At 43.7% G+C, this 17,510-nt stretch overlaps 1 protein-coding gene and 1 non-coding gene across 2 annotated transcripts; one reads left to right on the forward strand and one right to left on the reverse strand.

Moving 5' to 3' along the window:
- Positions 1–4,922: 4,922 nt before the first annotated feature.
- On the forward strand, positions 4,923–4,994 carry TRNAE-UUC (transfer RNA glutamic acid (anticodon UUC)). Its single transcript has one exon. It is a non-coding gene; the product is annotated as a tRNA-Glu (tRNA).
- A 2,191-nt stretch (positions 4,995–7,185) lies between these two features.
- ZNF774 (zinc finger protein 774) lies at positions 7,186–13,856 on the reverse strand. The gene is made up of 4 exons (XM_007470562.1): positions 13,696–13,856; positions 11,653–11,765; positions 9,097–9,203; positions 7,186–8,626 (listed from the first exon to the last, which is right to left on the reverse strand). Exons 2-4 carry the CDS (start codon positions 11,757–11,759, stop codon positions 7,386–7,388), a joined length of 1,455 nt encoding a protein of 484 aa, XP_007470624.1. The 5' UTR covers positions 11,760–11,765; positions 13,696–13,856; the 3' UTR covers positions 7,186–7,385.
- Between the last annotated feature and the right edge of the window lie 3,654 nt (positions 13,857–17,510).

Raw genomic sequence — 17,510 nt, forward strand, 5'->3', positions numbered from 1 at the left:
TCTCAAGCACTGCGCCACCAGGGAAGCCCTATATATATTTTTTAAAGTGGAAAAGGTCAGTCTCTGGAAGACTATTCTGTTTTCCTATTTGCTTTTTTCTTGTGAAATATCTTGTAAATAAAAAGTATATAAATAATGCATATTAAAGAATTATAATAAAAAGAAACTGTGTGCTCAGCACCCAGCTTAGAAATAGAAACTTAGCATCATTCTTCCCCATTCCATTAACCTCTACCCTGAATTTTATATTAATAAATCCTTTTCTTTTCATTACAGTTTGTGTGTCCTTATTACTTAAGCAATATAGTATTTGGTTTTGCCTGTTTTAGTCTTTGTTGTATTTTGACATTTACTGTATGTATTTCCTGTGTCTTATTTTTTGTGCTTAATATTGAGTTATTGAGGTGTATCTGTGTTAATGCTTATAACTGTAGCTTGTTCATTTGTCCTGACGTATTCAACATTTCCACTGTGTGAAGTTACCAAATTTGCTGGAGGTGGGCCCACTAAATCTGCATTTTAAACAAGCAGCCCTGAGTAGGACTAATGCAGGTAGTTTTGAGAAATATTCTTAGAGGATAAGTCCAAGCTGTTACTTTTTATTCTTCCAGCTCTCTAACTCTACCTTTTTTTTTTTTTTTTTTTTTTTTTTTGCAGTACGCGGGCCTCTCACTGTTGTGGCCTCTCCTGTTGCAGAGCACAGGCTCCGGACGCGCAGGCTCAGCGGCCATGGCTCATGGCTCACGGGCCCAGCCGCTCCGCAGCATGTGGGATCTTCCCGGAGGCACGAACCCGTGTCCCCTGCATCGGCAGGCGGACTCTCAACCACTGCGCCACCAGGGAAGCCCTCTAACTCTACCTTTTAATTTCATTTAAACTGCTTGTCTCTGCTTTTCCAAAAATATTTTCCCATCTTTCTTCACCTAGGTAATTCTTATTATTCAAGTTTCCTCATTAACCTATAAACTCCTCCAAGGCAAAGATTATCATCATTATCATTGTTGTCATTGACATTTATATAGCAGATACAATGTACCAGATACTATGCAAAGAGTTTTCTATGTATCATCTCATTAATCCTCATCCAACCCCGTAAAGAAGTTACTGAGCTTATCCCCATTTTACAGATAAGGAAGTAAGTGTCAAAGAGAGTAATTAACTTGCCCAAGCACAACAGCTTTTTAAATGTGGACCTCTTTCACTGTTTTGTCTCTGTACTTCCAGTGTCTGGTGTAGGACTTGGTACACAGCACTCAATAAATGTTTTTCAAGCTGAACTGAAAGGAAAAATCAAAAAGAGGTGGAAAACCATCCCTTTAGTTCAGATACTGGAGTGCGAATGGAAAAGAGGAGCTAGGAACGAGATTTGGGATGCCAGATTATCACAGAGTTGAAATCCGGGGAGTGAGGTTGTGGGAAGGAATGAGGAAAAGACAAGGCATTTCCATTTTTTTACTTTGGGCGCTTCTGTATTTCTTGGAAATTTTTACAGAAAGCACATGGTGCTTTTACAATTAAGGGGGTGGGGGCAGTGTGGAGGCAGAAGCTACGTGACTTGGCACCAGCAAAATACAGGAAACAGGGGGAAAGCGAAATCTAAGCCAGAGGCACGCTGGAGGTGGGAAGCCTGATTAAAAGAGCCTAGACATGACAGCCCTGAGAATATAATATATATTAATATTATTATTAATGGAAGTTTGACAAAAAGGGGAGGGAAGGAATGTGACACTAGGGTTTAGGAAGAATTCTTCTGAGGTAGAAAGGTTTATTGATCTTGCCTTTTTGTTCTGTATCTCCCAGTGCCTGCCACAGTGCTTGGTGATAACATTCATTTATTGGAGACTCACTATGGGCCAGACACTAAGCTCTTTATGTCATGGATTGAAGCAATGTCTTTAACTTTTCTCTCTTGAATATGACTTACACAAGGCTGCCAAATCAAACTTCCTCAAATGCTGACCATGTTTCTCCTCTATTGGAAAACCATCAATGACAGACACTCCATTCCCCAGAGAATAATATGCAAACTCAGTTTGGCAACTAAGAGCCTTCTTGGTGTGACCTTCACTCACCTGTCCCGCTTTTTCTCACACTGCTGCTTTTCTAGCACAAGTTCCTTGCCTGTGAGCATGCCTTCATTAATTCATCCAATGAACATTTACTGAGCACCTACTACATAGCAGGCACTGTTTTAGGTGCCAGGGAAAGAATGGCAAATAGGAGAAATGGCTCCCTCCCCTCAGTGAAGTTTACCAAAACAAATAAGTAAACAAGAAAAGATCAGGAAGGTGTAAAGCCTTTAATGAAAATAAAAGAGGATAAGGGCTTCCCTGGTGGCGCAGTGGTTGAGAGTCTGCCTGCCGATGCGGGGGACACGGGTTCGTGCCCCGGTCTGGGAAGATCCCACATGCCGTGGAGCGGCTGGGCCCATGAGCCATGGCTGCTGAGCCTGCGCGTCTGGAGCCTGTGCTCCGCAACGGGAGAGGCCACAACAGTGAGAGCCTGCGTACCACTAAATAAATAAATAAATAAATAAATAAATAAATAAATAAATAAAAAAATATATATAAAATCAAATCAAACCTGCGACGTCAGTTGGGAGGCCACTGCAGGAATTCAGACAAGAGACAGTGGTCCCCTGGGACTAGAGCTTGGTGGTGGAGATGGGACGGCTGACAGATGGGGTTGAGAGGAATCTGGGAGGTAAAGCTGATAGGGCTTGGTGATGATGTGGATTATGAAGTGAGGGAGAGAGGAGGTGTGGAGAATGTGCAAGAAGCCCAGTCATAGGGTAGAAACAAAGGGAACTATGAAAAGTCAGTCATCTTGACTCTCACCAATACCATTTAAGTATTCCCTGCTCATGGCTGGGGGGCGCGGGGTAGGGGGCAGGTAGCAGAGCCGCAAAGCAAGTCATGCATCGCCTCTCAAGAGCTCACATCTTATAAGGTAGACACATCTGTACAATATGAGAAACAGGGTGAAAGAAAAAGACCATTTATGTTATAAGCCAGTGAGCTGTCTGTTAAATACTATTAGGAAGTCGGCATAGGAGGGGCCGGAGCCTGGGGAGGGCCGAGGAGAGGGAGAGAGAGAGGGAGCCAGGCTATCGACGACCTGCTTTTATCCCCTCAGAGCTTGAAGGTGTCCATGTGGAAGCGCTTGCTCTCAACGTGGACGATGCTAGGGTCTGTGAGAGCCCCAAATTTGTAAAGTGTTAGAGACAAAGATGTTTTTTCTGATTTCTCAGATAGACTGAAGCCTAGAGTGACCAACTGACCTGTCCAAAACCAGTTGGCTAGTAAATAACCTCACCAAAACCAGAGGCTGGCTCTTCAGACCCCTGGTTCTGTGCTGCTTCCACACCCTGCCTCCTAAATCTAGGGCTGCTCACAGACCATGAGCACACATCACATTCCTAGCTGGGGTGAGGATTATGCCTGCTTGTGCTAATAATGCAGCTTTTGTGTCCCTCCATATCCTCTAACTGACTCCTTCTTGCAGGACACTCTTCTAGGACATTTCACATTAATCCAGTGCCAGATTCTCAGAATGTCCGAACTTCCTCATTGCCTGTTGTACCCCCGCCCCAGTCCGAAACACTTCCTCCCCTGGAGAGATGGTACCGCTGGATTTCACATGAATTACCCCGTACCTCTGCCCGCCAGCTTTTTTCCTTTACCTTCTGATCTGATTGTTATACTTTATTGCTGTTACTATTTAACATACTGATCATATTTGATTTAGAACAATGCTTGGGTAGATAAGATAAATGAAGATGGTATACTCTCATATTACCATGAAAGGGATGTAAAACCATTCCCAGCTAATGGGAATGTAATTTCCTCTCCTGTTTTCAGGCCTGGATAGTATCAGGAAATATTAATTGGCAACTTAGCAAGTCCATCCCTGAGGAATCACTCAAGTATTTAGTGAGCTCTCTAGCACACTGCTTTCTGGCAAACCTAGACAAACTGGAGAGGAGTAGGCAGGAGAAAAACATCAAAGGCCATGAGAAAAGTTACTCTGAGTTGTATGCATGTATAAATGTCCTGTCAGAGAAGAGTCTCTCACTGAAAGGGGCTCCGAAGTCTAAGGCATGGAGGCCAAAATTTATATAGTGATATTAAAAAAAAAAAATCAAAGGAGTCCTAATCAAGTAGCTGTTGTGCTGTTCCTATACAAACTGTACCACAGGGAAACCAAATAGTTGATTAGGGGTAGTTCTCTTTATAGAAGTATTTCAGCTAATAAATGAAGAAGGAGTGATGGATTTAAAATACCATCATTTGGCAAAACCGAAGTGAAATCAGGGCTTATCGATGGTTGCTAACATCACAAGAAAAGAGACAGAACGAAAACAAAAACAAAACACCAGGTACCTCTTGACAGAAGTTACATAAGATCACTATGGAGTATTCTTGCCCCCCCTCTCCCAAATCTGAACCTGATCATGTTTACAGATCCAACTACCAATATTAGGAAAGCAGAGGATAAAGGAGCATGTTAAAGGACCCCCATAGGATGGAATTAGCCAAATACAGACCTGTGGGAGACAGTTAAAGGACAAGGTTTTTTTTCAACAAATGAAATACAAGAAAAAGAGAGGGCTTCCCCGGTGGCTCAGTGGTTGGGAGTCCGCCTGCCGATGCAGGGGACATGGGTTTGTGCCCCGCTCCGGGAGGATCCCGCATGCCGTGGAGCGGCTGGGCCCGTGAGCCATGGCCGCTAGGCCTGCGCGTCCGGAGCCTGTGCTCCGCAACGGGAGAGGCCACAGCAGTGAGAGGCACGCGTACCACAAAAAAAAAAAAAAAAAAAAAAAAAAAAAGAGAGAGAGAGAAGAAGGAGGATTTTGTAAGGAATATATCAACCAATTGAATGTAGAGACCTTATTTGGTCTCGAAAAAATAAAAACAGGGAATTCCTTGGCAGTCCAGTGGTTAGGACTCGGCACTTTCACTGCAGTGGCCCAGGTTCAATTCCTGGTCGGGGAACTGAGATCCCACAAACCATGCGGCAAGGCCAAAAAAACCCCCAAAAAACAAAAAACACAAGATAATTAGGGAAATGTGAACATTGACTGGAGTATTTGATGATTACAAAATCACTGTTCATTTTTGGTAGGAGCAATAATAGTACTGTGTCTACATTTAGTAGAAGAGCTACCTTTTAAAGCAGTGGTTCTCAACCTTGAGTATGCACTATAATCACCTGGAGGGCTTATTAAGACACATATTGCTGGACCCCACCCCTAGAGTTTCCAGTTCAGTAGGTCTGGGGTGGGGACTTAGAATTTGCATTTCTAACAAGTTCCCAGTTGATGATAATGCTACTGGTCTGGGCTCACATTTTAAGAATTTACAGCTCTGGATTAACCAGATTTTTTATTTATTTTATTTTTGCGGTACGCGGGCCTCTCACTGTTGTGGCCTCTCCCGTTGCGGAGCACAGGCTCCGGACACGCAGGCTCAGCGGCCATGGCTCAAGGGCCCAGCCGCTCCACGGCATGTGGGATCTTCCCGGACCGGGACACGAACCCATGTCCCCTGCAACGGCAGGTGGACTCTCAACCACTGCGCCACCAGGGAAGCCCCAGATTTTTTTTTTTCTTCTGATAATTACCTATTAAAGAAAGAGTTTAGGTTATCAGCTGAGTTCTATCCCCGCATGAGTTACAGTACTCAGGTGGCACTCCATATAACGGCAGAGAACTAGTGTTCCAAGGCTGATGTACTAATTTAGTCTGTATTGTCACAGGAAAGCTTGAAAGAAAACACTTTCAGTCCCCCACTCTTCTCTCCGGAGTGTTCAACACCCAACTCCCCTCCTTAACCACTTATATCTGCCATGAGGATCGAGGACCCCAGCACAGGACCCTATAAAGCTCTCGGGAACTTAGGCTACATCCCTCCAGCATTTCCAAATTCAGAGTGGTTTGATGGATATAATATGGGTCCTCCAGGCCTGTGGTGTCTCAGAGACACTCTAACAAATCCCAGAGCTGGTCTGTTCCACGTCGCTGAAGAGGAGACCTGCAGAGATATCCTGGCTCTTCCGTTAGTTCATCACGTGACCCGTAATGAGTCACATAGAGTTGAGCATTTGAAGGCCTTAGGTTTTCAATAGGTAAAAAAAGAAGTCCCTCAATATGAGAGAAAGTGGGACACCTTCGGAAACATTAGCCACAGCTCCTTGGAAGAAAAGACACTGGCAACAATACCGTAACATTAAAACTTTACAGGTATTACACTTTATAGTTTAACAACAAAGTGCTTGCGTGTGTGTGAGTGTGCGTGTATATGTATCAGATCCTCACAATAACTTTGTGAGGTAAGTAAGGTAGGGCCTGAGAGAAGGGGAAAGTCTGGCCAAATTCGGTGTCAAGGGGCCAAGACACAAACACCTCACCTTCTCAACGAAGTCAGTGTGACTTCCAACACACTGCCTTCCCTCCATTTCTTCAATTAAATAGAGGGCAATACTAGTGTATAAAATGAATGACCCTAAAAGGATCAGAGACTTGCGTTAACCTACAACTAAAAGGCCAGTGACCCAGCAAATTACAAAACAAGGGTTACATCCTTCAGCTAAATGCCAGGAAGGATCCCTGCAATATCATTTAACATTCTCAGCAACTTTGTTTCCAGAATTTTACAGTCCTCATCCAGGTTCCTCTGGGCTGTTCATCACAGGATATTTTCTATGCCTCAGATGGCAGCAAACCTCCAGGGGGAGTACCTCATACACTGCTGTACAAAGAGCTTCTAAAATTCTTCTAGTCTCCAAGTCACAAGACTGCAGACATCCTCTACAATAATTCTGCCTTGTCATGGCAATGAGACATCTGGTGACTGCATAGCACTGGATTAGGAGAGTATTTTCTGTTTTATTAAACCTATGTGTTCACACCCCAAATCTTCTAGTTCCAGTCTAATTTCTTGCAAGTTCTGGGCTTGTGGGGCTGCAATAATAAATTCCTTATTGAGTAATAAGGCTGATTAAAGCAACCAACCCTGTATTGAGTATCTTTTAAAGGCCAGGCATTGTATCAAGGGCTTTGTATAAGATATCAAATATGAATCATTAATGATGAGAATGTGACTACATTTATCTCACTTCTCTTTTAGTAACCAGGCATCAAGCATTAAACTCACACTTTTCTGTCTAAGAGTCAGTCAAAAACACTGAAGGAATGCCTTTTGTGTTTAGAACATTATTTGGACCCTGTAGGTTTATCCTCGCCATTAAAGCACGGCAAAAGAGAACAGATCAGGGCCTGACTTGAGCCGCCGACACCCAGTCTCAGGTCTTCTCTATTTGGAGCGCTTAACGATAATAGCAATGGAAATTTGAAAGGGAGGAGGAGAACCATTAAAGACTATTTTCTAGATCAAATGGGTGTTCTGATGGCACAAAAGGTGTGCCTTCTGTCGGAAGCTCTTGTCACATTTACTACAGTGAAACGGTTTTTCTCCCGTATGTGTTCTCTGGTGTGTGAGAAAATGGGAACGCTGATTGAAGGTTTTGCCACACTCAGGACAGCGATAGGGTCTGTCTCCTAAGTGGATTCGTTGATGGGTAATGAAGTGGGAGCTCTGATTGAAGCTCTTCCCACACTCGCCACATTTATACGGTCTTTCTCCTGTGTGGATCCGTTGGTGCTTGATGAGGGCAGAGCTGTCGGCAAATCCTTTCCCACAGCTGTCACACTGAAAAGGCCTCTCACCTGTGTGTGTCCTCTGGTGCGTGACCAGATGCGAGCTCTGACTGAAACTTTTGTGGCAGTAAGGACAACTGAACGGCCTTTCTCCTAAGTGAGTGCTCATGTGAGCCACAAAATGGGAACTATCTCTAAAGCCCTTCCCACACTCCGGGCACTTAAAGGGCCGTTCTCCTGTGTGGGTTCGCTGGTGCTTAATCAAATCCGAGCTCTGGCTGAAACTCTCCCCACAGTCATTACACCTGTAAGGCTTCACTCCCGTGTGGGTCCTCTGGTGGGTGATGAAATTGGAGCTGCGACTAAAGCTTTTATGACACTCGAGGCACGTGTAGGGTTTCTCTCCTGTGTGGGTTCTTTGGTGCATTATGAGGTGTGGTTTCCGTCCGAAAGTCTTCCCACACTCTGGGCACTCATGGGGTCTCTCACCTGTGTGGGTTCTCTGATGTTTGATGAGGGTTGAGCTGTCGCTGAATTTTTTCTCACATCCATGGCATTGGTAGGGTTTCTCCCCTGTGTGTGTTCTGTGGTGGGTGACAAGGTCTGAACTCTGTTTGAAGCCTTTCCCACACTCCATGCATTTATAAGGCCTCTCACCGGTATGGGTTCTTAGGTGTCTTATGAGATAGGAACTCTGGTTAAAGCTTTTTCCACATTTTGCACACATCGGCTTCTTTCCTATATATCCTTCCAGGAGCTTGTTTAATTCCTTCTCCTGTGAAAAGGGCTCCTGCTGGCCCTCTCCTAGAAGGGTTCCATGCTGCCCTTCTAATTCAACACCCCTCTCCCAGTTTCCTCCCCAACGAGGAGTATGAGAAATATCTTTCTTGGCCCTTTCTGAGGATGTTCCACATTGTTCTGCTGTTTCAGAAATGTCCTGATTGAGTTTTACCACCTGATTCTTAAAGTCTGAAAAATTAACAGAAGTAACAGAGAATAAAGTTATCACTTATCAGGAAAGATCATCAGAAAGCAGCAAGAAAGATTAAAATTAGTGTTTTTGCAACAGACCACACTTAGCTGGACTACTCTCGTTTTCACTTTCTGAAAAGTTTATTGAAGATCATTGAGCTTACAGAAAACATGAATTCCTAAGCCCTTTTTATTTTAAGATGGTCAGGTGAATCTTGAGGGGACTTTCATATCAAGAGTATACCACATATTGTCAAAATTGGGCAACTCCTTTCAAAGATGTTAGAGTCTAGACAAAAGTGAAATGTTTACTTAAAATGAAGACTTTATCTGGTCAATGACTGATTGCCCAGGAAGTCAAATTTAACCTTCTAATAGTAAGAACAAGTCTAGGGCAGCATTCCAAATTCCTCATTTAAACAAGGGCTGAAACACTAGATTTCTGTCCACCGGGTAACACATCTCACCTGTGTGACTTTCCCTCAGGATCTTCCTAGTCTCAAAATTTTGGAGTGGTAGGACCCATGGCTCTTCCTTCTGCTCTAGCTGGGAGATTGCACTTGGTCTAGAAGTCCTATAAGGAAGGTGAACACAGGATGTTAATGTGAGCCATCACACAAGGCCTGAGCAAAATGCAATCCCCCCTTCTTCCCTAGGTGGGGGAGAACACCCCAGGAAACTCCAATGTGTGTTAAGTCTCATTAAAAGGGCAGCCATGATGAAGTGATAAAAAAGGGTGCTCTCCCCAAGAGGCTGAGAAAAAGCTCTTTTCCTCCCATTAAAACAAAAAATCAGACTCGGGTGATAGAAACTCTAGAATGAGCACAATAACTCATCTCTCAAGGCACAAGGCTAAACCCACATGGAGATATAATTTTATCAAAACAAAGCTGCCATGACCTCCCCCTTAGAAAAAATCAAGGAAGTTAACTATAACTATAATGTTTACTTTTTATTTATTTATTTTAAAAATATTTATTTTTGGCTGCGTTGGGTCTTTTTTGCTGCATGCAGGCTTTCTCTAGCTGCGGTGCGCAGGCTTCTCATTGTGGTAGCTTCTCTTGTTGTGGAGCATGGGCTCTAGACATGTGGGCTTCAGTAGTTGTGGCTTGCGGGCTCTAGTGCGCAAGCTCAGTAGTTGTGGCGCATGGGCTTAGATGCTCCGCCACATGTGGGATCTTCCCAGACCAGGGCATGAACCCGTGTCCCCTGCACTGGCAGGCGGATTCTTAACCACTGTGCCACCAGGTAAGCCCCATGTTTACTTTTTAAATTTTCCCAGAAGGGCAGCAGTTGGTATTGCCATGAGAAAAAGACAAACACTTGTAAGAAAAAAACAAAACATAAACCAAAAAATGGACAAAGAACATGAATAGGCAATTCAGAAAAGAAAAAAATAAAAGCAGCTTATAAATATATGGAAAACTTTAAACCTCAACATTAACCAAAGAAATTCAAATTAAAACAATGATACACTTAGGCAATATAGTGTAGAGGTAAAGAGTGCAAACTCAAGAGTCATATTGCCTGAATTTGAATCCTAACTCTGCCTCTTACTAGTTGTGTGACCTCAGGAAAGTTACTTAAACTCTCTGTGTCTCAGTGTCTTCATCTATAAATTAGGGATAATGATAAAACCCACCTTACAGAGTTGTCGTGAGGATTAAGTGATTAAGTCCTCAGTAAATGTTAGCTATCACTATTATTTTACCCAGACTCTTAGATTATGATACCTACCATGATAGAATATGAAGAAATGGACATTTTCATACAATGCTAACAAAAATAAATAGCTTGATTCAATCTTTTTGGAAGGCATTTTTCAAAAACACCAAATACCTTAGAAATCTATTCTCAAACCAAGCAATTCTAATTCTGGGAATTCTAAGGAAATGAAAAAAAGTAAAACCAAAAAAAAAAAAAAAAAGAAAAAGAAAGAAAGTTGTGCAAAAGATATATTAGCTAATTATTAACTAATTACGCTTCAATAAACAATACTTTCAAAAAGACAATTAGCTAAGAGATCATCATCACAATATAGCTGAAAATTTGAAATAACCTAAATGTCCCTCAACGAAGAAATAATTACATTTGATTGAGCCATATGAAATTGTCAGTTTATAGGTAAAAAGTGGTCAAAAAATGGTCACATATATGGTTCAATTTAATGTAACTGCTGTATTCCATAAAACAAAATACTAAGTAGTTATTTTAAGTAATGTACAGATATTTATTGTTGTCAAAATATATTCACAATACAATGTATAAGAAAGTAAGATTTACAACTGAATATTCAGTATGATCCCAATTTTTTTCTTTTCTTTTTTTTTTTTTAATTGTATATATGCTTAGGAAAATGGCTGGAAGGATCGTAACTCTTCAGAAGTAGGATGGATGACTTTTGTTTTCATTTTGCTTGCCTTTTTTTTGTGAGTACATAACACTTGTGTATTAGATATGAAGTAAAGCAGAGAGAAGGCATTGCCATGGTATTCCCCCCCCCCCTTTTTTTTTTTTGGCCACACGGTGCATCTTGCAGGATCTTAGTTCCCTGACCAGGGATTGAACTGGCACCGCCTGCAGTGGGAGCGTGGAGTCTTATCCACTGGACGGCCAGGGGAGTCCTGCTACAGTATTTTAGAAAGAGCACTGGACAAAGAAATATAGTTTGTTTGTTTTTAAGTGACAGGAAAAAAACCATGGGGAGAGCTCCCCCTTTTCCACAAAGACCTGGGTTGAACTCTCACCTCTGCCACTTAACTTTTTGAGTCTCAGGGTCCTGAGTTGGAAAAGGGGGATGAAAATACATCAAAGAGTTATGGTGAGATATCAGTAAGACAATAAATATCAAATAAATTTGCAAACTACTAAGTGCCATAAAAATGGAAGTCATTCTTTTTCTGCCAGGGAGGTAACAATTACTCTCACAGAGATCTGAAGCTCTAAGAGACCAACAACCATAGAGACCACTCAGATCTGGACCCTCTCAAAATATCTAAGATAAAGGAGAGTAGCATCCTTACCCTTTGAGAGCCCATTCTTCTAACTGTGCTGGGTGGTATCCCTGAAGAGGACTCTCTAAGCAGTGTCCAGGTAATCCACTCGTCCCTGAAGTCCCCAGCCACATCATCAGTTCCTACAGCAAGAGACCTCAGTATGCATCAAGAGCTCTTTAGATATTCTCACCATTGTCTCAAAACCAAAATACAGCCACTATGGCCCCAACATACCTAAACAAAACCCGCTGACCAGAATAGCTCTGAGGTAAATGCTGTCAACCACAGAAGGGATGCTTTTCTTATTCTGTTTTAACATAATCTTTCCTTTGGCCAACTTTCTCATTACAAAATGAGTCCTGGGCCTCCCAAACACATCTGCAGAATGTCTTTTGGAGACATTAACTTTTTGAGGAACAAATTGTCCATGATGGACAAGATAAACAGAGGAGAGAGTGCACAGGTATAACTCGATTTCTGGAAAGCTCTGGATTCTCTCCAACTACATTTTCCTCAGCTAGGTAGGAAATTGCGGACTTCACTAGACTCATATTAGTTATGAGAATAGCTGACTTTTCCTGGCTTGTAGATTTAGTGTCAACTTCAAGGGACAAACTATGCAGAAGCCCAAAAGGAACTGCCCTAGGTATCATTCTATTTCAAGGTTTAATGCAGTCAGAAATGGGACTTAAAAAGGCATGGATTTTAAAAAACAACATGGATAAGCTGTAAAATGAAGTGAAATTTAATGGCGATAAGCACAAAACAAAATGCTTGGGGGCTGAAAACAATCATTAACACATTAATAAAATTAATATCACTATCATGAAAAAATTATTTGGGGGAAGATGGTCAGGTTACTGGATGGATCAGTAATTTATTCAATAATTAATATTCTATTAGGCATTAGGAGTCACAAAGTAATATAGGATAATGTTTGTTTTTTGTTTGTTTTCCCCCTTAAAGAGTTTCCACTAAAAACAAATATAATCAGCCAGCTGATTGAACAGATGAACCTTCTACAAAGAATTCTGCATTTCAGTGGAGGATGGATCATACCGGGGTGATGAACTTTTACTCTTTCACATCTTTTGTCTCACCAATCAGAGCACCTGTGCACTACTAGAATACACACACTTTTCATGGAAACATTTATGCATTTACACATATTGCTATTCGTCACTTATAAAGTACTGGGTTTTTAGGAGCCTAAAAGCCGTGGGAATACATTTCATCTCTCTGGTTTAAAACCTTAACAAACAAAAATAATATCATTAGGAAGTGAAAACTGTAATGAGTTCTGAGCATACATTTTATTTCTCCATTCATTACAAAACCCAACAGCAGGGCCCACCTGCAGGAGACATTTATGCATTTACACATATTGCTATTCGTCACTTATAAAGTACTGGGTTTTTAGGAGCCTAAAAGCCGTGGGAATACATTTCATCTCTCTGGTTTAAAACCTTAACAAACAAAAATAATGTCATTAGGAAGTGAAAACTGTAATGAGTTCTGAGCATACATTTTATTTCTCCATTCATTACAAAACCCAACAGCAGGGCCCACCTGCAGGAGACATCGGGATGGAGAGTTCTTAGCCAAGGTTAGAGAAACCCTGTTTCCCACCCGGTCTCCTGCCCCCCCGTACAGGAGACCTCAAAGGCCCTAGACCGCTGAGGTGCTGTGACTAAGTGCCATTGTGAGAAGCACTAGTTTGTTCACTGGGTTTATTAATAGGAACATGACCGCACGGGTAGGGCCGACACCCATTCTCCTCCCTCGCGGTGCTGTAGGCCCTAATCTAGGTGCAGCGGTCAAAGGGTCGCAAAGCTAAGCTGAAACCAGAGGATCACCACCGAGGAGCAAAAAAATTAAGAGGATGAGCTATCCCGACGCGGGCAGAGAAAAGCGCAGCTACCTCTCCCCACTCCTCAGCAAGACCCGCGGGCTCGAAAAGGCGAGCGCGAGGACCCGGCAGAGACAACGCCGGGGCGGCGGGCAAGCCCCATCCACGCCCCTCAGCAGCGCCCAGGCTGCAGCCGCAGTCTCCTTCCCCGGATCACTCACCGCCCCGGGGCCCAGCCCGGGATGGAGCACGAAGTGAGAGTCCTCCACCGCCGAGCCGCACCCGGCCCGCAACGCCGTGGCAGTCCCGCCCAGAACCCGACTGTGATTCGTGACAGGGCTGTGGGGACACAGGTGGGACTCTGGACAAGACAGCCAGCAGCCGGAAAATACCGCCCCCGTCCTCTTGCCATTGGCTTTTCAGTTTCTGGGACGAGAAGTCTCCCCCGTCCATAGGCTGATAGAGCTTTCAATCACCGCGGAGCCTTTTGGGAAATGTAGTCCTGAGCAAGACCTCAAAGGACTGGGAGCCCCGGGACGCCCAGTTCCGAGTGGTGACAAGGGCTAACTAAACCCAGTTCACCCGAGCTACCCAACCGCTGGAACCACCTCTTCAGAGCTGAGAAGAGGATCCAAAGACTGTACACCCAAATATGGATCTGCAGATGCGAACCTCCAGGCCTCACCTGACTAGCGCAGAGCAGCCTTTACCAACCACAGCATCTCCCGCGCTCTGGCACCTTCCAGAGCGTGGAGCAGCTCAGCGCTATAACCTTGCGGTGCAGCCGCCTCTGCTGGGTCCCCCGCCTTACCCCGGGGCGGCCAGAGCAGCGGCCAAGTTCCAGGCCAATTCAGACTGGGCATAACAAACCCCAATCAGGAGCCGTTAGTGGAAAACAGACGTTCTGCTTCCTTCTATTAGCAGCACAGTTCCCAGGCATATCCCTTTTCCATTATAGCCAGAGGAGGCCTGGGAGGGCGTCAAGTATTCTAGGAAATGTGGTGTTGGGTTCCAAACTGCGGAGACTCCTGGATCTTACGTGAGAGCCAGTGTTGGCTCTCTTTGCGGGGGGGGGCCGGGGCAGAACCTAAAAAATAATAAAAGCCTTTCCTCACAATGAAAAAAACACGCCTGTCTACTCTTGATTCACTCCAGCTGAAAAAAGGAAAGTACATTTTGCGATGAACTGTAAAAAGCTTAGAATTACCAGCCAATGGGCTAATGCAGAAGACTCCTTTGATGCTAATTCAACCATTCCTTCAACAAACATGTATGGTGCATCTTCTAACAAATATTCACTGGGAATGTTCTGTACTCAAGACTGTTCTGGGCACTGTGGTTACCCACAGGAATCACACGTGATCCTTGCTTTCATGAAGCTCACAGTCCAATAGGGGAGAACCATAAAAGACACTAAATACAAAGTAATATTTTGTCTTTTCTTCTTTTTTTCATATAACCAGTGGCGTCTCAGTTAGTATTTGCTATATAATTGTAGTCATCTGCGAGATAACCACAATCGCAGTTTAGGGAATTCTGTCCACTATAAACAAATGTCTGGTCTTGCTTTGCAGGAACAGCAAGGAACGTCCAGGAAACCTAGAGGTTTCCAGGCCTCATGTGACTGGAACATAGCTCAGGCCCTAGAGAATCAAAGGCATCTCTAGGCCTCTCAGGAGTCTTTCTGGTATTCTGCCATGGGGGGAGATTCTGTAGTTCTTCAATCAATCAGCAGGGAGTGTGGAGGGAAGATGAATGAAGAATCACAGAGTCTGGCTGATGCCTATCACCTGCCCCCTTCTCTCTCTCTCTCTCTCCCTCTCTCTCTGGCTTATTTCTTTTGGCCCAGTCTCTTATTCACCATTATCAGGTGTGTGGGGAGAAGGTGGAAAGCGTGGGCAGGGGGGCAGAGAAGCTTGGTCTCCACAAGGAAGTCAAGTAGAGAAAACAAGACCATGTACCTCAGGTGGCCACTTGGAGAGAGGACCATAACCTGTTTTTTTGTTTTTTTTGGTTTGTTTTTTTTGATCTTTATTTTATTTTATTATTTATTAATATATTTTTTACATCTTTACTTTATTTTTTTAATTATTTTTTTTAAGGACCATAACCTGTTGGGATTTGGGTGCTTAAGAGTGTGGTAGAGAGGAACTCCCCTAGTGGTCCAGTGGGTAAGACTCCGAGTTCCCAATACAGGGGGGCTGGGTTTGATGCTTGGTCGGGGAACTAGATTCTGTATGCATGCGTGCCACAGCTGGGAGTCCGCATGCCACAACTAAGAAGTCTGTGTACCACAACTACGACCTGCCGCAGCCAAAATAAATAAATAAATATTAAAAAAAAAAAAAAGAATGTGGCAGAGAGGAGGAGTGGGGGAGGGGAGCGAAACTGTGAAAGGACCTCTTGGAGAATGAAAAGAGAAAGATTTTTGGCAGGTGCTATAACTGAAATTTTTATGAGAGGGAGTATATTTTTTATCTTTTGTTGCATAACAAATTACCCTCAAACTTAGTAGTTTAAAACAACAGACATTTATTATCTTACAGTTTCTGTGAGTCAGGTTAGCTGAGTGTCTCTAATTGTGGGTCTCTCACGAGGTTACAGTCTGGATGTCAGTTGGGGCTGCAGTTATCTGAAGGCCCTACTGGGGCTGGACCTGCTTCCAAGATCACTCATATGGCTGTTTCCTCACGCAGGCCTGTCTTCATAACAGGGCAGCTGGTTTCCCCAGAGTGAGTGATCTACGAGAGATAGGAACCTAATCTTGGAAGGGATATGCCACCCCTTCTGCCATATGCTCTTGGTCACACAGACCAACCCTGGTACAGTGTGGGAGAGGACTACACAAGGACATGAACACTAGGAAGCAAGAGTCATTGTGGCTGGCTCTCACAGGTCTAAAGCAGATTTTAGGACATTTTCCTTGTGACATAATGTCAAACTCCTGTGACACCTCTTTAAGGAAACTTATAGTAGAGATCTATATGTATGGGGCACTTGGGGTTGGGGGGAGTCACAATGCATACACTATGAGCCAAATGTACAAAAATTTTAAAAATATCTCTATAACTGAACTTTGATTTCTCAGGAGATTCTCTTTACTGGGCAGTCCTTCAGCTTACCAGTTAACAGTCTCTTCTGGGTTAAAAAAAAAAAGTCTACTTTTGGGTAAATCTTAGTCAGTTTGAAATTCATATTCCCTCTGAGAGCTGTCTCCTCCAGAGGTCTTCCCTCCACTTACTCCCTTCCCAAGATGTTATTCAGGTGCAAGGAGAAAGGACCCTGGTTCTCCAGCTGATCTCCACCAGCTCCTGCTCACTCCACTTGAGGTGCAGCTCACGCCTAACCAGAGCTCTGCTCTGGCCTCTGTACTGGTCGCATCCCCTCCTTCCCCATTCAAGCCTGGTGGTCTTTTTTCTCTGATGCCTTCTTCGTCTGCTACCCAGAAGCCTTGGGTCACACGGTGACGCTTTGGGATGCTTCCTAGCTCCAGCTTCAGCTACTTCCATCCCCTTCACTGGGAGCTCTTGGGAATTCTGGAACCCTTCATGCTACATAGCATCAAAGAAGCCTTGGGTACTACCTCTAACCCTCTTTCTGCTCAGTTCAGCTGTGGCTGTCATTTCCACCCTGCTGTAACTGCCTCATGTTGACTCAGGGATGCTTTATGGGTCAGTTTCCTTTAATAGCTCAAAAAAAAAATAGGCTGTACTTTCCATTATTTCAGTTTCCCTTTCAACCTCTCTGGGGTTCTTAGCATCACTGCTCATCCCCCCTTCATTGATGATAAATTTCCTGGCCTACTTTTAATGGCTGCCTGGAAGTACATTTATAGGGAACAGGACTTGACCACTGTGGTTTAGCCAAAACAGGTGTTATTTTTCTCATGTATCAAGAAGTGTAGGACTTCCCTGGTGGTGCAGTGGTTAAGAATCTGCCTGCCAATGCAGGGGACACAGGTTTGAGCCCTGGTCCGGGAAGATCCCACATGCCGCGGAGCAACTAAACCCGTGCGCCACAACTACTGAGCCTGCGC

Source organism: Lipotes vexillifer, unplaced genomic scaffold (genome assembly GCF_000442215.2).
Source record: "Lipotes vexillifer unplaced genomic scaffold, Lipotes_vexillifer_v1.1 scaffold412, whole genome shotgun sequence".
Lineage (NCBI taxonomy): Eukaryota > Metazoa > Chordata > Mammalia > Artiodactyla > Lipotidae > Lipotes > Lipotes vexillifer.